General features: G+C 37.8%; 1 protein-coding gene across 1 annotated transcript; it reads right to left on the bottom strand.

Moving 5' to 3' along the window:
• Positions 1-851: 851 nt before the first annotated feature.
• Positions 852-17,647, bottom strand: LOC137045594 (uncharacterized). Its single transcript, XM_067422303.1, has 11 exons — positions 17,599-17,647; positions 7,781-7,968; positions 6,027-6,176; positions 5,500-5,721; positions 4,706-4,852; positions 4,265-4,411; positions 3,837-3,968; positions 2,853-3,011; positions 2,405-2,551; positions 1,981-2,112; positions 852-1,816 (listed from the first exon to the last, which is right to left on the bottom strand). The coding sequence occupies exons 2-11, from the start codon at positions 7,941-7,943 to the stop codon at positions 1,743-1,745; spliced, it is 1,473 nt and encodes a 490-aa protein (XP_067278404.1). The 5' UTR covers positions 7,944-7,968; positions 17,599-17,647; the 3' UTR covers positions 852-1,742.
• Between the last annotated feature and the right edge of the window lie 737 nt (positions 17,648-18,384).

Raw genomic sequence — 18,384 nt, 5'->3', positions numbered from 1 at the left:
ATTTATGCTCTAACAGCAACATTTCACACTAACTAAAGTTTGAAAGATGGAATCGCGTAGAATGGGACCTTTAAAACACCGGTAACACTTTAGCCAGAAGATACTAATTGCCACACATCCAATGTTTCTTAAAATGTTTATTAAGCCCCCCCCCCCCCCCCCCCCCCCCCCCACACACACACACACACACACACCCTCATTGATTACGTTTACATGGACAGCAGTAATCTAATTATTGACTTTATTCTGAATAAGACAATATTCTGATTAAGGTGTTTACATGACTTGCTTTTTGAATAATTCGTTCACGCTCATAGCGTGACTTTGGCAGGTCTGTTCAAATATAATGGGCTCGGGAAACCCGCTGTAACTTCACCTGCGGGTGTTGCTGTTGGAATGTGTGACTTTGCATTAAAAAGTATAAAAATCACTTGTTTTTATGTTTTATATACATTCACATTATTTTATTTTTGTAATAATCTTTGTAATATTTCCGTACTAGGGGGGATCGGGCCTTCTGCTCTGCAGCCCCCAGTCTGTGGAATGCTCTCCCTGACCACCTGCGGACTCCACAGACTATAGATACTTTTAAGCGTGGTCTTAAAACCCACCTTTTTAGCAGAGCTTTTAATTGACTTGCTACTTGTTTAATTTATTTTATTTTATTTTTCGGTTTTATTTATTTATTGTTGTTCATTGTTTTTTTTGTTTTTTTAAATTCTGTAGCACTTTGAGATTTTGTTTAATATAAAGTGCATTATAAATAAAATTTATTATTATTATTATTATTATTATTATTATATCTAGTCTCTTTCAGTATTTATGAAGGGACTCTGCCCCTCTTTGCTCCTTCTTGACAGCCTACATTTAGAATAATAGCTCTGATTAATGATGAAAAAGGTTTAAAAATCCTGATTGTTTGGATTGTTTTTCCTGCCGTCCAGCCACAGCGTTCACTGAATGACCTGACCTGAATGATCTGGTTCGCGATTACAGATACAAACGTATTGTATTTTACTTTTACAACGAGCATAATAATTAGAACAAAAATAAAAAATATAGAGGACGCAGTGTTCATAATGAACAGTCAAGCAAAACACACACCGCCCATAGCTGCGCATCATGGCAACGACATTTCAGACTTACAGATACGTAAAAGATATACGGAACTTTTCCGCCATTTGTTGTTTTGTACACGTTATATTAATTATAGTTCAAATTCTGTTTTATTGGCCACAATATTATTGATAATTGTTGAAAGGGGCACTTTTGATTAATTTTCAAAAAGGGCAGGGCTCGAATACTCAAAGCCCTACCCTTTGCACTAGTGTGTGCGTAACGTTATGTGTGCTGTCACAAAATGCGGCGAAATCTCCGACACAACGTTAATAGTTAAATAAAGGTTTGTACATGTCTGTAATGCTCTCCGATACTGAGACTAAAATAGGCATACTCCACGTGTCTTAAACTGATTTGCGTTAAGTTCGATTATGACTTTAATCGGATTAAGGCCATTAGAAATCGTATTGTCTTAATCAGATTAATATCGGAGCATTGTTGTCCATGTAAACGTACTCACACACTCAGTCACTCACTCGCTCACTCACTCACTCACTCACTCACTCACTCACTCACTCACTCACTCACTCACTCACTCACTCACTCACTCACTCACTCACTCATGTGTGTATCTGCTTGGATCAATAATTGCAGATTGCACTTGGGGATTCTCTCTGGGTTTCTTAATCCAGCTCAACCAGATCCAATGGAAAATACTTTTTGAAGAAAGCACTAATTTTCTTGTCTTTAGTACTTTCTGAAAAAATAAGAAAATAAATAATATGTTATTAGAAACATCACTGACCACAGAACTGAACAACTAGATGCTAATGACGTTAAATGCCGTCGTCACTCCTGAAACTTTACAGTGTGTGTGTGGACATTGTAATATTGCATCTCAAATGCTCTTTTGACATTTACCTTCTGGGCTGTTGATTTCAGGAGAAGCATCACTAACATCAACCTTCCAACCAGACACAGGTTCAGTGTCAGGCGCATCCAATGGGAAATACTTTTTGAAGAAAGCCCTTATTTTCTTCTTTTTAGTACTTTCTGAAAAAAGAAGAAAACAAATAATATGTTATTAGAAACATCACTAACTGCAGGTCAAAAATGAATAATTAGTCTAACTTGAAAGAAATTTCTGTTTGCATCTCATTCGTTCTGCACACACAGTTCAGTAATGTACAGCAGTGATGACCACATTTACAAAAACTATACACAGTGTGTTCGGAACAGAACTGATAGTTGTTAATGACGTTAAATGCAGTCGTCACTCCTGAAACTTTACAGTGTGTGTGTGGACATTGTAATGTTGCATCTCAAATGCTCTTTTGACATTCACCTCCTGGGCCGCTCATTTCAGGAGAAGCATTCACACCATCACTGACATCCACCTTCCGATCTTCTGCAGACACAGGTTCAGTGTCAGGCGCATCCAATGGGAAATACTTTTTAAAGAAAGCCTTTATTTTTTTGCCTTCAGTACTTTCTGAAAAAAGAAGAAAACAAGTAATATGTTATTAGAAACATCACTAACTGCAGATCAAAAATGAATTAGTCAAACATGAAAGAAATTTCTGTTTGCATCTCAATCGTTCTGCACACACACAGTTCAGTCATTTATGGGAGTGTCGACCACATTTACTCAAACTATACGCGGTGTGTACGGACAGAACTGAACTGAACTGATAGTTATTTAATGACATCAAATGCGGTCGTCACTCCTGAGACTTCACAGTTTGTATGTGGCCACTGTAATGTTGCATCTCAAATGCTCTGTTGACATTCACCTGTTTTTGGGCTGTACTTTTCGATCCCACTGCTGCTCCCTGGCCAGCCGACGCTAACCAGATCCATTTCAGCTGTTGGCTCTGGAACAGCCGGATCCAACCCAAAAAGCATTTGGAAGAATTCATTAATCTTTTTCACCATCCACTCTGTGGTAGTTTCTGAAAAACAAATAATGTGTTATTAGAAACATCTCAAACCACAGATTAGACATGAATAATTAGTCTGACTGGAAAGACATTTCTGTTTGCAACTCATTGTAAAGTTGCATCTCAAATGCTCTGTTGACATCGGGGTTGGGAAGGACACTTTTAAAGTGTATTTCACTACAAATTACAAAATACATGCTTTAAAATGTAATTTGTAACATATTTCATAAGATAACGCAAGTTTTGTAACTTAATCTAAATAAATACTTTGGCGATATTTGCGTCACTGGAGTATTTTTTCTAGAAATAAAATACATAAATCTCTTGTCTCAGGGGGATGTGAGAGGGGGAGCACGATCATTCGAATATACTCCAGGGTTTCTACTGATAGAAAGCCATATGCTAATCGCTGAAGTAACACTTTAATTAAGACATGTAACACAAAGGGACCACCAAACATAGGACTGGATTTTCCTCTGCAAATTATTTTAAACAACATTAGTTGTCCACAATATTTAGGGAAGCACAAAAATGCTGACAATCTTAAGAAATAAAATAAAATAAAAATACTGCTCAAGAAGGCAACATGACGCATTACGATCTGGGGTGTGTAAACTTTTTGAATTGAATTTCTGTTTGCATCTCATTTGTTCTGCACACACAGTTCAGTAATGTACAGCAGTGACGACCACATTGATAAAAACTACACACAGTGTGTACGGACAGAACTGAACAACTAGTTGTTAATGACGTTAAATGCAGTCGTCACTCCTGAAACTTTACAGTGTGTGTGTGGACATTGTAATATTGCATCTCAAATGCTCTTTTGACATTCACCTTCTGGGCCGTTGATTTCAGGAGAAGCATCACTAACATCAACCTTCCAACCAGACACAGGTTCAGTGTCAGGCGCATCCAATGGGAAATACTTTTTGAAGAAAGCCCTTATTTTCTTCTTTTTAGTACTTTCTGAAAAAAGAAGAAAACAAATAATATGTTATGAGAAACATCACTAACTGCAGGTCAAAAATGAATAATTAGTCTAACTTGAAAGAAATTTCTGTTTGCATCTCATTCGTTCTGCACACACACAGTTCAGTAATGTACAGCAGTGACGACCACATTTACAAAAACTACACACAGTGTGTACGGACAGAACTAAACAACTAGTTGTTAATAACGTTAAATGCAGTCGTCACTCCTGAAACTTTACAGTGTGTGTGGACATTGTAATGTTGCATCTCAAATGCTCTGTAGACATTCACCTCCTGGGCCGCTGATTTCAGGAGAAGCATTCACACCATCACTGACATCCACCTTCTGATCTTCTGCAGACACAGGTTCAGTGTCAGGCGCATCCAACGGGAAATACTTTTTTAAGAAAGCCCTCATTTTCTTGCCTTCAGTACTTTCTGAAAAAAGAATTAAACAAATAATCTTTTATTAGAAACATGACTAAACACAGATCAAAAATGAATAATTAGTTCAACATGAAAATAAATTTCTGTTTGCATCTCATTCGTTCTGCACACACAGTTCAGTATTTTACGGGAGTGTCGACCACATTTACTCAAACTACACTCAGTGTGTACGGAACAGAACTGATAGTTGTTAAATGACGTTAAATGCAGTCGTCACTCCTGCAACTTTACAGTGTGTGTGTGGACATTGTGATGTTGCATCTCAAATGCTCTTTTGACATTCACCTCCTGGGCCGCTCATTTCAGGAGAAGCATTCACACCATCACTGACATCCACCTTCCGATCTTCTGCAGACACAGGTTCAGTGTCAGGCGCATCCAATGGGAAATACTTTTTAAAGAAAGCCCTTATTTTCTTGCCTTCAGTACTTTCTGAAAAAAGAAGAAAACAAGTAATATGTTATTAGAAACGCCACTAACTGCAGGTCAAAAATGAATAATTAGTCAAACATGAAAGAAATTTCTGTTTGCATCTCAATCGTTCTGCACACACAGTTCAGTCATTTACGGGAGTGTCGACCACATTTACTCAAACTATACACAGTGTGTACGGAACAGAACTGAACAACTAGTTGTTAATGATGTACAATGAGAGATATAAGAGATGACAGATGATAAGACCAGAGATTTATCTCGTCTGTATGTGCAGTGCAAGAAATCACAGGGAAAGTGGTATGAGCCTTGACTTATTTGTGTTGCCAGATCTTGCAAGCAAATCAGCAGAAAAGCTCATAAAAAGCTAAATAAATTAAATACTGCAACCCACACCAGAAAACATTAATAACGGCATAAACTCGACCGCTGTATGAGCCAAGCTTAAATAAAATGAATTAAAAATAGCTTGGACATGGCAACACAGTGAGAGTGTGCTCTGAAGTTTCAGTTGTGGTCCGTATACACATGGAATGATCATTTTGGGGACTCACTCCTGCATTTAAATGTATTTATAACTCCTGAAACTTTACAGTGTGTGTGTGGACATTGTGATGTTGACTCTCAAATGCTCTTTTGACATTCACCTGCTGGGCCGCTCATTTCAGGAGAAGCATTCCCACCATCACTGACATCCACCTTCCGATCTTCTGCAGACACAGGTTCAGTGTCAGGAACGTTTGCATCTGGGACACACGATTCCTTGGGTTCAGGCAGATCCAATTCAGGTTCCGTCACAGGATCACACAAAGGCTCAGTCGGATCGATCGGAAAATACTTTTGTAAGCAAGCACTCATTTTCTTAATCACTTTAGTAAAAAGAAGAAGAAAACAAATATTTTTTTATTAGAAACATCACTAACCACAGATCAAAAATTAATAATTAGTCCAACTTGAAATACATTTCTGTTTGCATCTTATTCGTTCTGCACACACACAGTTCAGTAATTTACAGGATTGACGACCACATTTACAAAAACTATACACAGTGTGTACGGAACAGAACTGAACAACTAGTTGTTAATGACGTTAAATGCAGTCGTCACTCCTGAAACTTTACAGTTTGTACGTGGCCACTGTAATGTTGCATCTCAAATGCTCTGTTGACATTCACCTCTTTTAGGGCTGTAGTTTTTGTTCTCTGGCACTTCTGCTGGCCAGCGGACAGTAACCAGATTCACTTCAGGTTCAGGAGCTGGATTCATCCAAAAAAGTGTTCTGATGAATCCACTAATTTTTCTCGCCATCCACTCTGTGGTAGTTTCTGAAAAACAAATAATGTGTTATTAGAAACATCTCAAACCACAGATTAGACATTAATAATTAGTCTGACTGGAAAGACATTTCTGTTTGCTTCTCATTGTAATGTTGCATCTCAAATGCTCTGTTGACATCGGGGTTGGGAAGGACACTTTTAAAGTGTATTTCACTAAAATCCACTGAATTAGATAAACAGGGTAAATGTACTCTTTTTGTCTTCTGGGAAACATCGTTATTAGTTTCTGAGGGCAGTACTCAATGAAAAAAAAAAGATAAATGTACACATCATGTCACTAAATATGATAATAAGAAAAGGTAATTGTGACTTTTTATCTTACAATTCTGCCTTTTCTCAGAACCGTGAGATTTAAACTTACAATTGCATGTTATAAAGTCAGACATAAATAGACATTCTGAGATAGTTTTATTTTTATAAAATTGTATAAATTTTGTAATTTTGTCTTGTTGAGTAAAAGTAAGCATCTATTATATGAATTGGCTTATTCAGGACTGTCCTAAATAAAAGTAACATGCAATTTTTATGATCCTAGATCCCTCTTATTTTGTTAATATTATAATGAAACAAATTAATGAAATGTTGCATATTCTGCAAGGAGAATGAAAAAGTATGAGCAGAACTGTATCGTAGGATGCTTTTGCAGACTGTCAGAGTCTGAGAATCCCCAATTGCTTTTTACATTAATTGCCGTTACACGTTAAATTAATGTTTAAATGAAATAAATGACAAGCAATCACTGTGGCAATCTAAAGAAAATATTGGATGTGACATTAACTAATTTAATTACCACCCATTTAAAATATAAATGTTGTATTTTAAACACATAACTAAGTTACATCCCGAACCCAGGTTGACATTCACATTCAATTAATATTTATTTGTAGATGTGTCTACATTACAATTTAGATTAAACTGCTATCAGAGGTGACTGTGTCTTAGACCCTGTTTACACCTGGTATAAAGATGTGTTTCAGTCGATCAGATCACAAGTGGACGGCACTCTTTACAGGTGTAAACAGTTTGAGCTTGTCCATTTTTGACCACTTCTGGAGGTATCCAGAAACACATCTGTCCTGTTAACATTATGGGAATCGCAGGATTTAAACTTTTGAGTGGAGACCCAAGCTTGGTTTGAAGATGAAAAAACATACCAAGCACAATTTGTTGCGGCTGTCAGAGCAGAAATGAAAGCTGCTGCTCTGCGAATGTTCTTTGGTTTTATCTGGTTGGTTTCATATGTAAATTGTGTGAGCATATTTCATCCAAAACCCACCCACAGACCCTCCCTTCAAAGAAATCAGGACAAAAGTGGTTGAAAGTGGACAAAAGAGACGGATTCAAACACGGTGTAAACGGGAATTGTGTCTCCCTCGTATGACGAATGACCAATGCATCTTAATCCCAGGTGTAAACCGGGCCCAATTAATGTCCATATGTCAGAAATGTACCCAATACAAATCATGCAGTTTGCTAACATCATGTATTCATTTAAGCAGAAATAATGATTTCATTAAAAAAAGTTGTGATCATCGTAATGATTGCAGCAAGTTATATGGAAAAGTTGTGAGTGGTGCATATTGAGCATTCACCTGTCGAGTTACAGATTATGTCGATCTGCAGATCCTCGCCCTCTAAAGCGGCATGACTGACTGACATGCACTCATCGTCCACCTCCAGCTGTGCGGTTATGTCGCCCGGTAAGCACCCGAGAAGCTCGTAAATGCTGTCGGTGACCATAAAGTCCACCTGCATATTCTCCTCATCCGGGACCCAGACACTGTCAATTAAGAACAACTCGCCGTTCACGTAAACCTCCAGAGGCACCTCTCTGCAGTTTGAGATTGAAGCCATAGTATTGTAAACTGATCAAATCAAATCCAACGGAAACGGGTGATATCAGATCAGATCAGATGCCCAAAACTGTATGTTGGCTGTACAGTGCGAGTCTATATTCGGTGGGTATGCACGCGCTGAATGTAGACTCTATATAAAAAGATGGTGCTTGTAAAGTTGTTTCTAAAGTTAATATCGGTAGGTTATTGCTGTAAAATATCGGTATGTAGTCAGATGTGTAGCTCAAAATCGCTCGGATTATCGCTGTGCTGAAGAAACTGCAAGTGAGAGTTTTTATAGTGAATGCTGTCTGTGACGCAAGTGCTGTCTGTGACGCAATCATACATGACGCTCCACGGTTGCCATAAAAACGGATTGATTGACAGTAGCAGGTTTATGTTGTTACTGACTCACTAATGATCATCTATATATTATTATTAATGTAAAATAAATAATTTAACATAATTTCCTATACTCAGATTACATTTACTGACTGAATTTCAATCACCTTAGGGGTGGGTAAATAGAAAATGTAACGTTACCAGTTTTCCAGTCAGTGTTTGCGATGCAGACTCTCCCTCCAGCGCCCCCATATTTAATACACAAAAAAGAAACAAAACATTTATTTACTAGACTTTTTAAAGGCCGAATTGTGAAGGCTGAATTAAATGGGTGATAAAAACATCGCGTAAATCAATAAGTTGCCTTACAAGTGGTCCAGTCCTCCTCGCGAGCTGCGTACACAAACAAGTGTAACTGTTAGTCCGATTCACGAGCAAATGACTCATTTGAGCAGATTCTTTTCATGACTCGTTTTATTTACACTCACGTAACGTTACACTGGTTTTAATCTTGAATCAGCTCTAACGAATACGAAATGAATCCTTTTGAATGAACTTGAGGAATTCGTCAAAGCGATTATTAAATCAACATTTCAAATTAAAGAAAGCTCTTTCACACCACAACTACAGATAGTAACGATAAAGTTCTAAAAATCTCTCTCAACATTAATGAATAGCAGAGTTCACACCATCTATAACGATAAAGTCAGAGATAATCTTTGGAATCACTTGCAGAACCATTTTTTTTTTTTTTCAGGTCAGACATTGACAATCGAATCCATAACGACCTCGAGCATTTAAAGCGGCAGACAATCAGAATGAACAGAACGATATTGTCGTACAGGTACTTCTCATAAAAAAAATTGCATATTGTGATAAAGTTTATTATTTTCATAGGGGGGGGGAAGATATGGGTCGTGAAAAAATCATCACAATAGGTTACAGTATAAATAACAAATAAAATATTTCTAAAAGCATGTTAATATACAAAAGCAATACAAAAGTAATATAGGCTAGAAGGACTGTCATGTGTACATAATAATGTACTATGATTGTTTAAAATCATAGTTTACCACGAACTGAAAGTATTAGTAGATCCTTATCTCGCAATGTGCATAGACAATTCTGATGGAGAACGAGTATTTCTCTGTACTATAATTATTTACAAGACATGTTTACATATATTTACCATGAGTGCTATATGCTTTGTTGTACATTCGCGAGCTAAATAATTCGCTACATTAAGGCAGCCGGAATGGCGCTAATGACGTTACGGCCGAGAGTTCGAGCCCCGCTCAGAACAGGATTCTTACATGATGACAAATAAGCCTACATGACAATAAATAGGCTAGTAAATTCGGATTTCATTGCATGTGTATGTTATCATAATTACACATTATTTATGTGTACTGCTATTATCCTTTTGTATATTGTTATTTACCAATTTGTATGTATATTTTCAGAACCACAAACTTGCCCCGACTTATGGTGGAGAATAAATGTTACAGTATAATGTAAAATGTTAAATGTAACATCAGAGTCCTTTTTGCATTCTAACTGGATGTGCCATAGTGATTGCCGCCAAGCATTTGTGCTTAGGGCACCCAAATGTCTAGCGCCAGCCCTGATACTGACCCTCATATTAAAGGGTTACTTCAGCGATTAGCATATGGCTTTGTATCAGTAGAAACCCTGGAGTATAATCAAATTATTGTACCCCCCCCCCCCCCCCCCCCATATCCCCCTGGGACAAGATATTTATGCATTTTATTTCTGGAAAAATTCCTCCCGTGATGCAACAAAGCTATTTCCAAGTTTTCAACCCGCACATGGGGGATGGAGATCGCACTCACAGCATTCAGCGTAGCTGCAGGCATTAATTTAAACTGATGCTAAACAATGTAAGTGTTTTAACTTCTCAAATTAATTTCTATAAAAGTTAAGCTTCCAAAAGCATGAACTGAAAACGTGCAAGACTGGAGACACGCTGTAAATGTATGCCGCAAATGTAGTCGCGATTACCTCAGCTCTCATCACGAGAGCTCATTTATGATGTTAAATGTAATCGTGAGTGCTGTGAGACTTCATCATTATATTGAAGACACGTTCAGTATTTAATTGTAGTGTCTGTTCTCTAAGGCCGGAGACACACTGCAAGCGTGGCGTTTCTCCTGCGTGTCAGCCGCGGGGCGGCTGCCTGGCGTTTTCTCTGTCTTTGCACACCAGAAGCGTGTCTGACGCGGCGCTGCTGCTGCTGGGAAGCCCTATACTTAATGTTAAATATAAATATATTGCCTATTGATACAGCAAAGACAACGTCGGCAGTAGCCTATTGACCATACAGATCTATGGTATTGATGGCAAAATAGGCTACAGAATATTTCGTTCTGTTTTGACAGGTTTAATATTTCAAAATCGATAATTATGTTGTTTTTTATTATTACAAGTAGGCCTATATCTGCATTTATGTTAACCTAAAGACTTTCAAACATGAAAATGTCATTTATTAATATGTATTCGTGTCAAAATGGCATATAAACATCTTTTCCTATGCTATTTTGCCTAGATACGCTTCCAACACGCTCGCGTGTCGCGTGAAAAATAGGCGTCTCTTCTATTTGAAGCATGCACGCGTTTTCCGCGCGGCTTGGACCGCGCGTGAGCCGCGCGGCTGACGCAGGCAGTATGCAAGCGCTAACCGGTTAACATGGGAGCCGAAATAAAAACGGACACGCCACGCAGCCGAGACGTTCACGGCACGCTTGCAGTGTGTCCCCGGCCTAACTCAGTCACTGTAATCCAGTAGCGGTGGCTTTGGGAATGGCCTCACAGGGCAGCGAAGCATTCTGGGAGTTGTAGTCTTTCATCCCCATGAGACAAAAATACATTTTCTGTCTTTTCTCAGCCTAGAAAGCACCAAATTCAAAAATAATTTCACATTTCTACTACAATTAAGCAGTCTGGAGAAAAATGCTTTGCGGTTCACGCAAACATAAAAGCATTGGCGAAAACAAAACTCAGCCACTGCGTCTTCAGCGGTTCGGATTTTAGAACATCTGAATGACTGCTGTGTTCATTATTACACCCAAGAACAGAACACCACTACCGCTTAGACGCCATTCTGCACCAGCGTATCAACAATGGCGGACTGTGATGATGACAGAGCTTGCTCAGGGCGGGACTGTGTTGAAACGCTGCTGTCATTCAACAATCGTGGGAGGGGCGCCCGAACCTGTGACGTCACACAGTCGAACGGCTTGATGTGAGACAGGAGAAAACATATAAGGAGATTAAAAAAAAAAAACGCTGGATGGATTTTTATCAGTATAGGATGTTCTGTACAGAAGCTGCCAACACACATTTTGATGCAATCAGCTTGTAGAAGTCCATGTACCATTATATGACCCACTATGATAACATCATGTACAAGACATTGAAAATAACTATTGTTGTGATGTAAATATACTCTAAAAAATGATGGGTAAAAAAAACTAAACAAGTTAGGTTAAAAATGGACAAACCCAGCAATTGGGTTATTTTAACCCAGCAGTTGGTTTAAATGTTTGCCCAACGTGCTGGGCAGTTTTATTAAACCCAACAAACAAGCCCCTGTCAGTTCAGTTCACATGAGTAAGGGATTGATTTGAAAGCGGCAACCGGGATGATGTTTTACTCATGTAAGTTTGTTGCACCATTCCATTGGATCTAGGGTTGGGTATCGTTTTGATTTGAACGAATCTGATTCCGATTCTGATTCTTACTTTCGATTCCGGTTCTTTTCGATTCTCGATTCCGATTCTTTGAGGGGTGGAGTCAAAACATGTCACATCGATATAGAGTGCCGAAGTCATGACGTCACTTTGTAGGCCAAAACGCGGAAGTGAGTTAGCATTTTAGCACTTCCGGTTCCCTCGCTCCAAAGTCTATGGGTTTTTTGAATGGGTTTTTGCTAAATCGCCAGAAATAAGGTCTGTGGTTAACAAAGCCTCTAAATATTTTCACGTTTTGATCTATGACATAAAACACACTTTTTTAAAGATTTTTTAAAACTTTATTGTGTCTTAAAAACGGCGGTTGCTAACAAGTTAAAAGGGACTACATCCTTTGGCCGGGACTTTAGACGTCATCTTGACAAACAGGAGATCTCACCAGCCCGCATTTCATTCACTTTTGAATTCTGTAAGTAAATGTTTAATAAATTTTAAAAAAAAAAACTAGCCCGCGTTTCAGCCTCACGTTCTTAGAAGTTTACCTTTCAGTTAATATACATAAAGATATATATTTAGTCTTTTCAAATAGTGTTTCCTAATATTATTGTACACAGAAATATGTGATAGGTAACCGATTACCAGTTCTCCATTTCTGTGGAGAGACTAGTGTTTTGTTTTGTCCCGAGATGGAACAACAAGTCGTCGAATGAAAGCTGCGCTGTTCTACATGTCTAGATTTATAGTGGTTCTCTCCTCGATTATGATCAATAAGGAAAATGACATACGATTGTAAATTGATACGGCTAAGTTATAGCTTACGTCGTGAGTGCTTCTGAGGTGGTAAAAACATGTTGTTTTTTTTCTGGTGAATTAGCAGACATACAGTCAAACATAATACAGTGAAAGATAATCTTATTATCTTTAATTAATAATCTTAAAAGATAATCTTAAAAGTCTATTTGGGGCACGATGATGAGGCATAATAGCCTAATCTTAATCACAAAGAAAATATTAAGGTTTATATAAACTAACAAAATAATAAATTAATAAATAAAACATTAACACACGAGAAAACAAATCTCAGAGAGGCATGCATAAACCCAATTAGTTTCTAACATTTTTGGAAAAAACGAATGGGCAATATTTCTCATGAAGAAGTGGATAAGTGTTCATACAGAGCGCAGATCATAATGAGCGAACGTGTTTTTTAAATAAAGTTTGAGGAAGCTTGATGATGACCCGTTTATAGCTTACCGTTAGCATTTTATATCTGACGGCTTTATTTAGGCTTCAAACGGTAATAATGTTGGATTCACTTGTAAAGATTATCTTGATAGACAAAACGTGTAAGGGTCATAACTCTTTGTTGAACACAGATCTTATTTTTTGCGATTGTCCAAAAGTCTATGGGGAAAATGCATAGGCTTTTGATCGAGGGAACCCATGCGCCGCTAACTTCCGGGTTGGCCTACAAAGTGACGTCATGACTTCAGCACTCTATTCAATGCTATTTTCAATACCACGGGGGGAAAACGCAGCATATACTGCCAATTAGATATTTTTTATATAATTTTTTTTTTGTCTGTCTTTTGAAAGTCTCCTATATAAACATTGATCAATTACTATTAAAATTCTCTCACAAATATTTGCTAACTCAATGTATTTTTTACTAAGGGGTAATTGTGTTGCAATAGCTTACACACAGCACAAGTAAGCTTGATTTCGAATGGTAAATTGAATTTAAAAAGACGACTAAACAGTAATTAAATAAGAACAAATAAACAAATAAATAAAATATAAATTAAAGACTGCTTTATTTTTTCAGGTAGGTCTAACATTCAGGTAAGAAACTGAATTAAAAAACGCAAAGTGGCTAATTAAATTTAAAATAACATCGGATAATGTTTTTTGCAAAAAATGTCATTTCTTGCAAAAAAGTTTCATATAAAACCATTAAAGTTACACACGTTGATCAGTCAAGAGCAGTGTGATCGTTTGTCTTTTTGTAGTTTGACTTTGAATAACAAATGACTGCTGTCCCTTTAAGAACTGCCGCACTCATGGATCCTGAACACTGTTCCTGTAACTCATTCTTCATTTCTTCCTGAATTGTTTACTACTGTGTTTACATTAATACTTTTCAAAATGTGCACTGACAATTTGGTTGATTGTATTTGACCAATAATAAGCTGGAAAAAGAAGCAAATATTTGCACTTGTATGTCAGAGGGGGCTTTATTACGGTATGTGTGTGCGCTTCAGATGTGAGCCTGAAATCTGAGGGATTTGTAGAATTATGTGCAATCCCGTGCGAAATTCAAACCGATCACACACACTAACACTAACACGCTGTCGTAAGGAAAAGTCCAGCAGAACGCGCGTTCGCCATGTAACCGGGCTGAGTGAGAATATGCGGCTGCGTGTCAACTCGCTGTCGGTCAGAGAAGGAGAGGAGAGGAGAGCGGTACTGTAGAAACTGAGCAGGCTATCGTATCTTTTCAGATATTTCAGTATCTATATTTTTGACAAAACTAGTTGCACTGTGCCGACACAGGCTTTTTAAAAGTGAAATAAAGCCACATTTCAGAGCCGCTTACCGGGCTTCCATGGCTAAAAGAACAAGCGGGCGCGCAAGCACTTGAAATCAGGTGGCCATGGAAACCCAAACTTGCGCGTTTGGCACCGATGATCGGAAACGAAAACAAATTTTCTAAACGATTCCAATGGAATCGTTATTTTTTAATCGGTTCCAAGTTGGAACCGGTTCTCGATGCCCAACCCTAGTCGGATCCAATATAGAAGGCACAGCATTGTGTCTGCAAATCCAGCAGAGACTTGTTTACAAACAACTCAGCAGTGAATTGAAGCAAACACACAAACATTCTTCCCCACGTGAGCTGGAACTTCATTAAAAATAAATGTAGTATCACACGTTCCTAAAATTAGGATCCAAAGGAAGCTTATGCAACGACTGTTCTTCCACAATATCTTGCTATCTTCTTCGACGTGTTTATTGCTGCTGGCTAGCGTATTATGTAGAGGCGTGTACACAATCATTTTCTGGGTTTGGTGTCTATAAAAGCTTTTCTTGATCTAACAAGGAAGTTTTAAGCTCTGAAATGTACAGGATATTCTTATATTACCATGGCCTTTTATATATCAAAAGCTCATGGAAAAGTTGATTTCTTAATTCACCACCCCTTTAATGCATTTCTGCCAATAAATTAAAAAGACTTATACTGATATTGTCCATAACCTCAATTTGAAACCTTGCGTATTTCCAAATGTTTGGAGGCTATACATTTCTTTCTTGAAACCAAACGTGGAAGGATCACATTTGACATTAAAAAATTGAGGGATTCCGGTGTGTGTAAATCAAATGTGGAAAAGGAGTGTGTGTGTGTGTGTGTGTGTGTGTGTGTGTGTGTGTGTGTGTGTGTTTGACTGTGAGAATGTGTGAATGAGTAATTGTGGGAAAAAGAATCTCATCTCAATCACATGCTTCTGCTTCTCTCATTTTTCTGTATTTCTGACATAATGCTACACCTGCACACTCTGCTCTCTCCCTCGCTCTCCAACATCAACATCCCTCTATTTTTCCAGCTTTAGTGGGTTTAATAGATGATCCAAGCGAGCAGCGCTGGGGAACTTGACGTAGCAGCGCTGAATCTGATTCTCGCTCATCTTATTTCACTCCAAGCAGTCCAGATTTTGTCTGTTTATTTCCCCTCTCTGGCAACAGGGCTTGAGGTAACGAGTGCGGTGTGCTTTACTCTAACTGTTTGTGTTGAAGAATGAGGGAGAGAACAAGAGAAAGAGAGATGGATTTAAGCAGGCATGATGTAGCCACATTCTCGCCATCCCATGATCCCCTACTGTGAAAACTACAGCCAAAAACAGTGATGTAAGCAATCTGAGCAGCTACGTAAGTTAGAGGGGAAACATTCATGCCCCTACAATCATACATCCTAAAAGCTTTCTGGCAAAACTATTTGGGAGAACTAGTGGAAAATGTTGTATTTATACTGACTGCGTTATTGTAATCAGCATCTTATCAAATACATTGGGGGGAAATGTTCCCGTTATGTACATGAACCTTCTTGTAGCTGGTAATTCTTATTTTTGGCCACAGAGGGGCGACAAACTCTACATGTATGCTCAAAGTCTTTAGACACAGTAACAACGTTACAAAGGAGACCATCTTAGACCAGCATTCATTTATAAGAAGGTTCTGTTAGGTTTATACTGGTTTAGTGCTGGTCTACATTGTTGTCTATGCTGCTAAACCAGCAAAACTGAACTGTCGAAGCTTGTCAACCAACATTGATTTTTTTGATGTAGAATTAAGTGGAGGCAAAACACAGTAAGTCCGGTCTGAACAGCATGAAAACAAACTGGGTAACGTGATTTAATATCAAAGTGAAGGTTCAATTAATGTCTGGCTCTGCTGCAGGAAATCTGTTAGTTGTTAGAAGGTCTATCAACTTTAGAGCGTCATTTCCTCTGTAAGCACTTGCTCAGTGGCTTGTTGATCAAGATTAACCTGTACGTCATCACTGAGCTATTTGGTTATGGAGTGAGATGAATTATAGTTTTTATTATTGTGCTAGCATGTGTAAAGATGCATGTGGATGATGAAAGATCACAGATCTGCTAAGGTCAAAAGCTCAATTGAGTACAGGAGTGTTATAATAAGAGATTCACGTCAGTAAGGTACAAGCAGAGGTTTAGAGGTCAGAGGTCAGAATTAAGACATTGCTTTACACCATCTGTCTCTCCACAGACACTTCACAGGTTGTTTGGTTCTTTCTTTCTTTCTTTCTTTCTTTCTTTCTTTCTTTCTTTCTTTCTTTCTTTCTTTCTTTCTTTCTTTCTTTCTTTCTTTCTTTCTTTCTTTCTTTCTTTCTTTCTGCTCTTTTCCAGATTGGTCTCTCACACACATATACATTGAACTCCAAAATTTGAGACCACATTGAACATCTGGGATTAAAAATCTAATTTAAACCTGACAATAAACACAGGTTTGAAACGTTTCATATTCTGAGCTTGAATTGATTTTGATTGAGTTTCGGTTTTGACGAATGTCAAACAAAGTGACCATGACCATGTGAACTCCACATTCTCAAGTCATGCTGCATAACACGATCATCAGATTTTACACAAACATCATGCAGCACGATGCAAACAAACAACTTCAATAATAAACTTGAATTTTTATATTTTACAGCTTGAAATATATATATATATATATATATATATATATATATATATATATATATATATATATATATATATATATATATATATATACTGTATATATACTGTATATATACTGTATATATAACTATTTACATTGAAATGCTAAACAATCAGTAATAAAATAAAAAAATAATTTAACATTAGACAAATGCAAAAGAAACACATTTTCCCTAGTGGATTCAGACTTTTGGACTTTACTGTATATTTATGTCTTTTTCACCTTTGCTCACTCGCTAATGTTCTAATACTGCAAACTGAGCGTTACCTTTTTTGTTGTCAATCCTCACATCTTTTATCTTGCCCTCTCGTCTTTTCCCTCTCTCCCGCTCTCCATCTCTCTTCTCATAATAAACACTAAATGTTTTATCTTCGAGCCTCCACCCCCTGCCCCATCTGCAGCTGTGTGTGTGTATGTGTGTGTCTGCGAGGAGCATGGGAGGTGGTAATGTTGGTGAATGAGTGCAGGGTTGTTGTGCTCTCCTGGTATGGCACAGCACCTGGATTATATTTAAGACAGGAAACACTGAAGTAGATGTTTCGAGGATGTGCATGAACCAAACTAAACATTCAGTCGTACAGGAGACACGTGGAGGCCTGTCAGCCAGCGAACCCAAACCACTGCACACCCACGACAGAAATTACATGCACAACTTGCATGTTTTAAAAAACAAGGCCCTTTCAATCCACATAGAAGACAGACAAACTCAAATATCATAGATGAATAATAGATGAGATCCATTAAGTAGATGATGTGGACAGAAAGATCTATTGGTATAGGGAACTATATTTTCCCTTGTGGAATTCGGGAGTTGTTAAACATTTATTTAAGAATAAGGTTCAAATCCCTGTGGGGGATACTTTTTCTAAATGCCTTAATTATTGATCTTCTTGTGAATGATTCATCCATGCATTAAGTATATTTCATTCGTTCAACTCAATCATCCGGTAAAATGACAGACTTCTCTCTGCTGATGTATTCTGGACTTCTTCAATCATCTATTGTGCTTAAAACTGACTGCATGCTCACATTCAGATCAGCCTCCATCCAACC

The sequence above is a fragment of the Pseudorasbora parva genome, chromosome 17 (assembly GCF_024679245.1).
Source record: "Pseudorasbora parva isolate DD20220531a chromosome 17, ASM2467924v1, whole genome shotgun sequence".
Lineage (NCBI taxonomy): Eukaryota > Metazoa > Chordata > Actinopteri > Cypriniformes > Gobionidae > Pseudorasbora > Pseudorasbora parva.
Note: the sequence above shows the minus strand (reverse complement) of the source record. Positions and strands in the feature narration are given on the sequence as shown.

Coding starts and splice junctions, on each gene's coding strand:
- LOC137045594 (XM_067422303.1), bottom strand. CDS start 7,943: ATGCAGGTGGACTTTATGGTCACCGACAGCATTTACGAGCTTCTCGGG. Junction 6,177..7,780: donor CATAATCTGTAACTCGACAG/GTGAATGCTCAA, acceptor TTTGTTTTTCAG/AAACTACCACAGAGTGGATG. Junction 4,853..5,499: donor TGAAATGAGCGGCCCAGCAG/GTGAATGTCAAA, acceptor TTCTTTTTTCAG/AAAGTACTGAAGGCAAGAAA.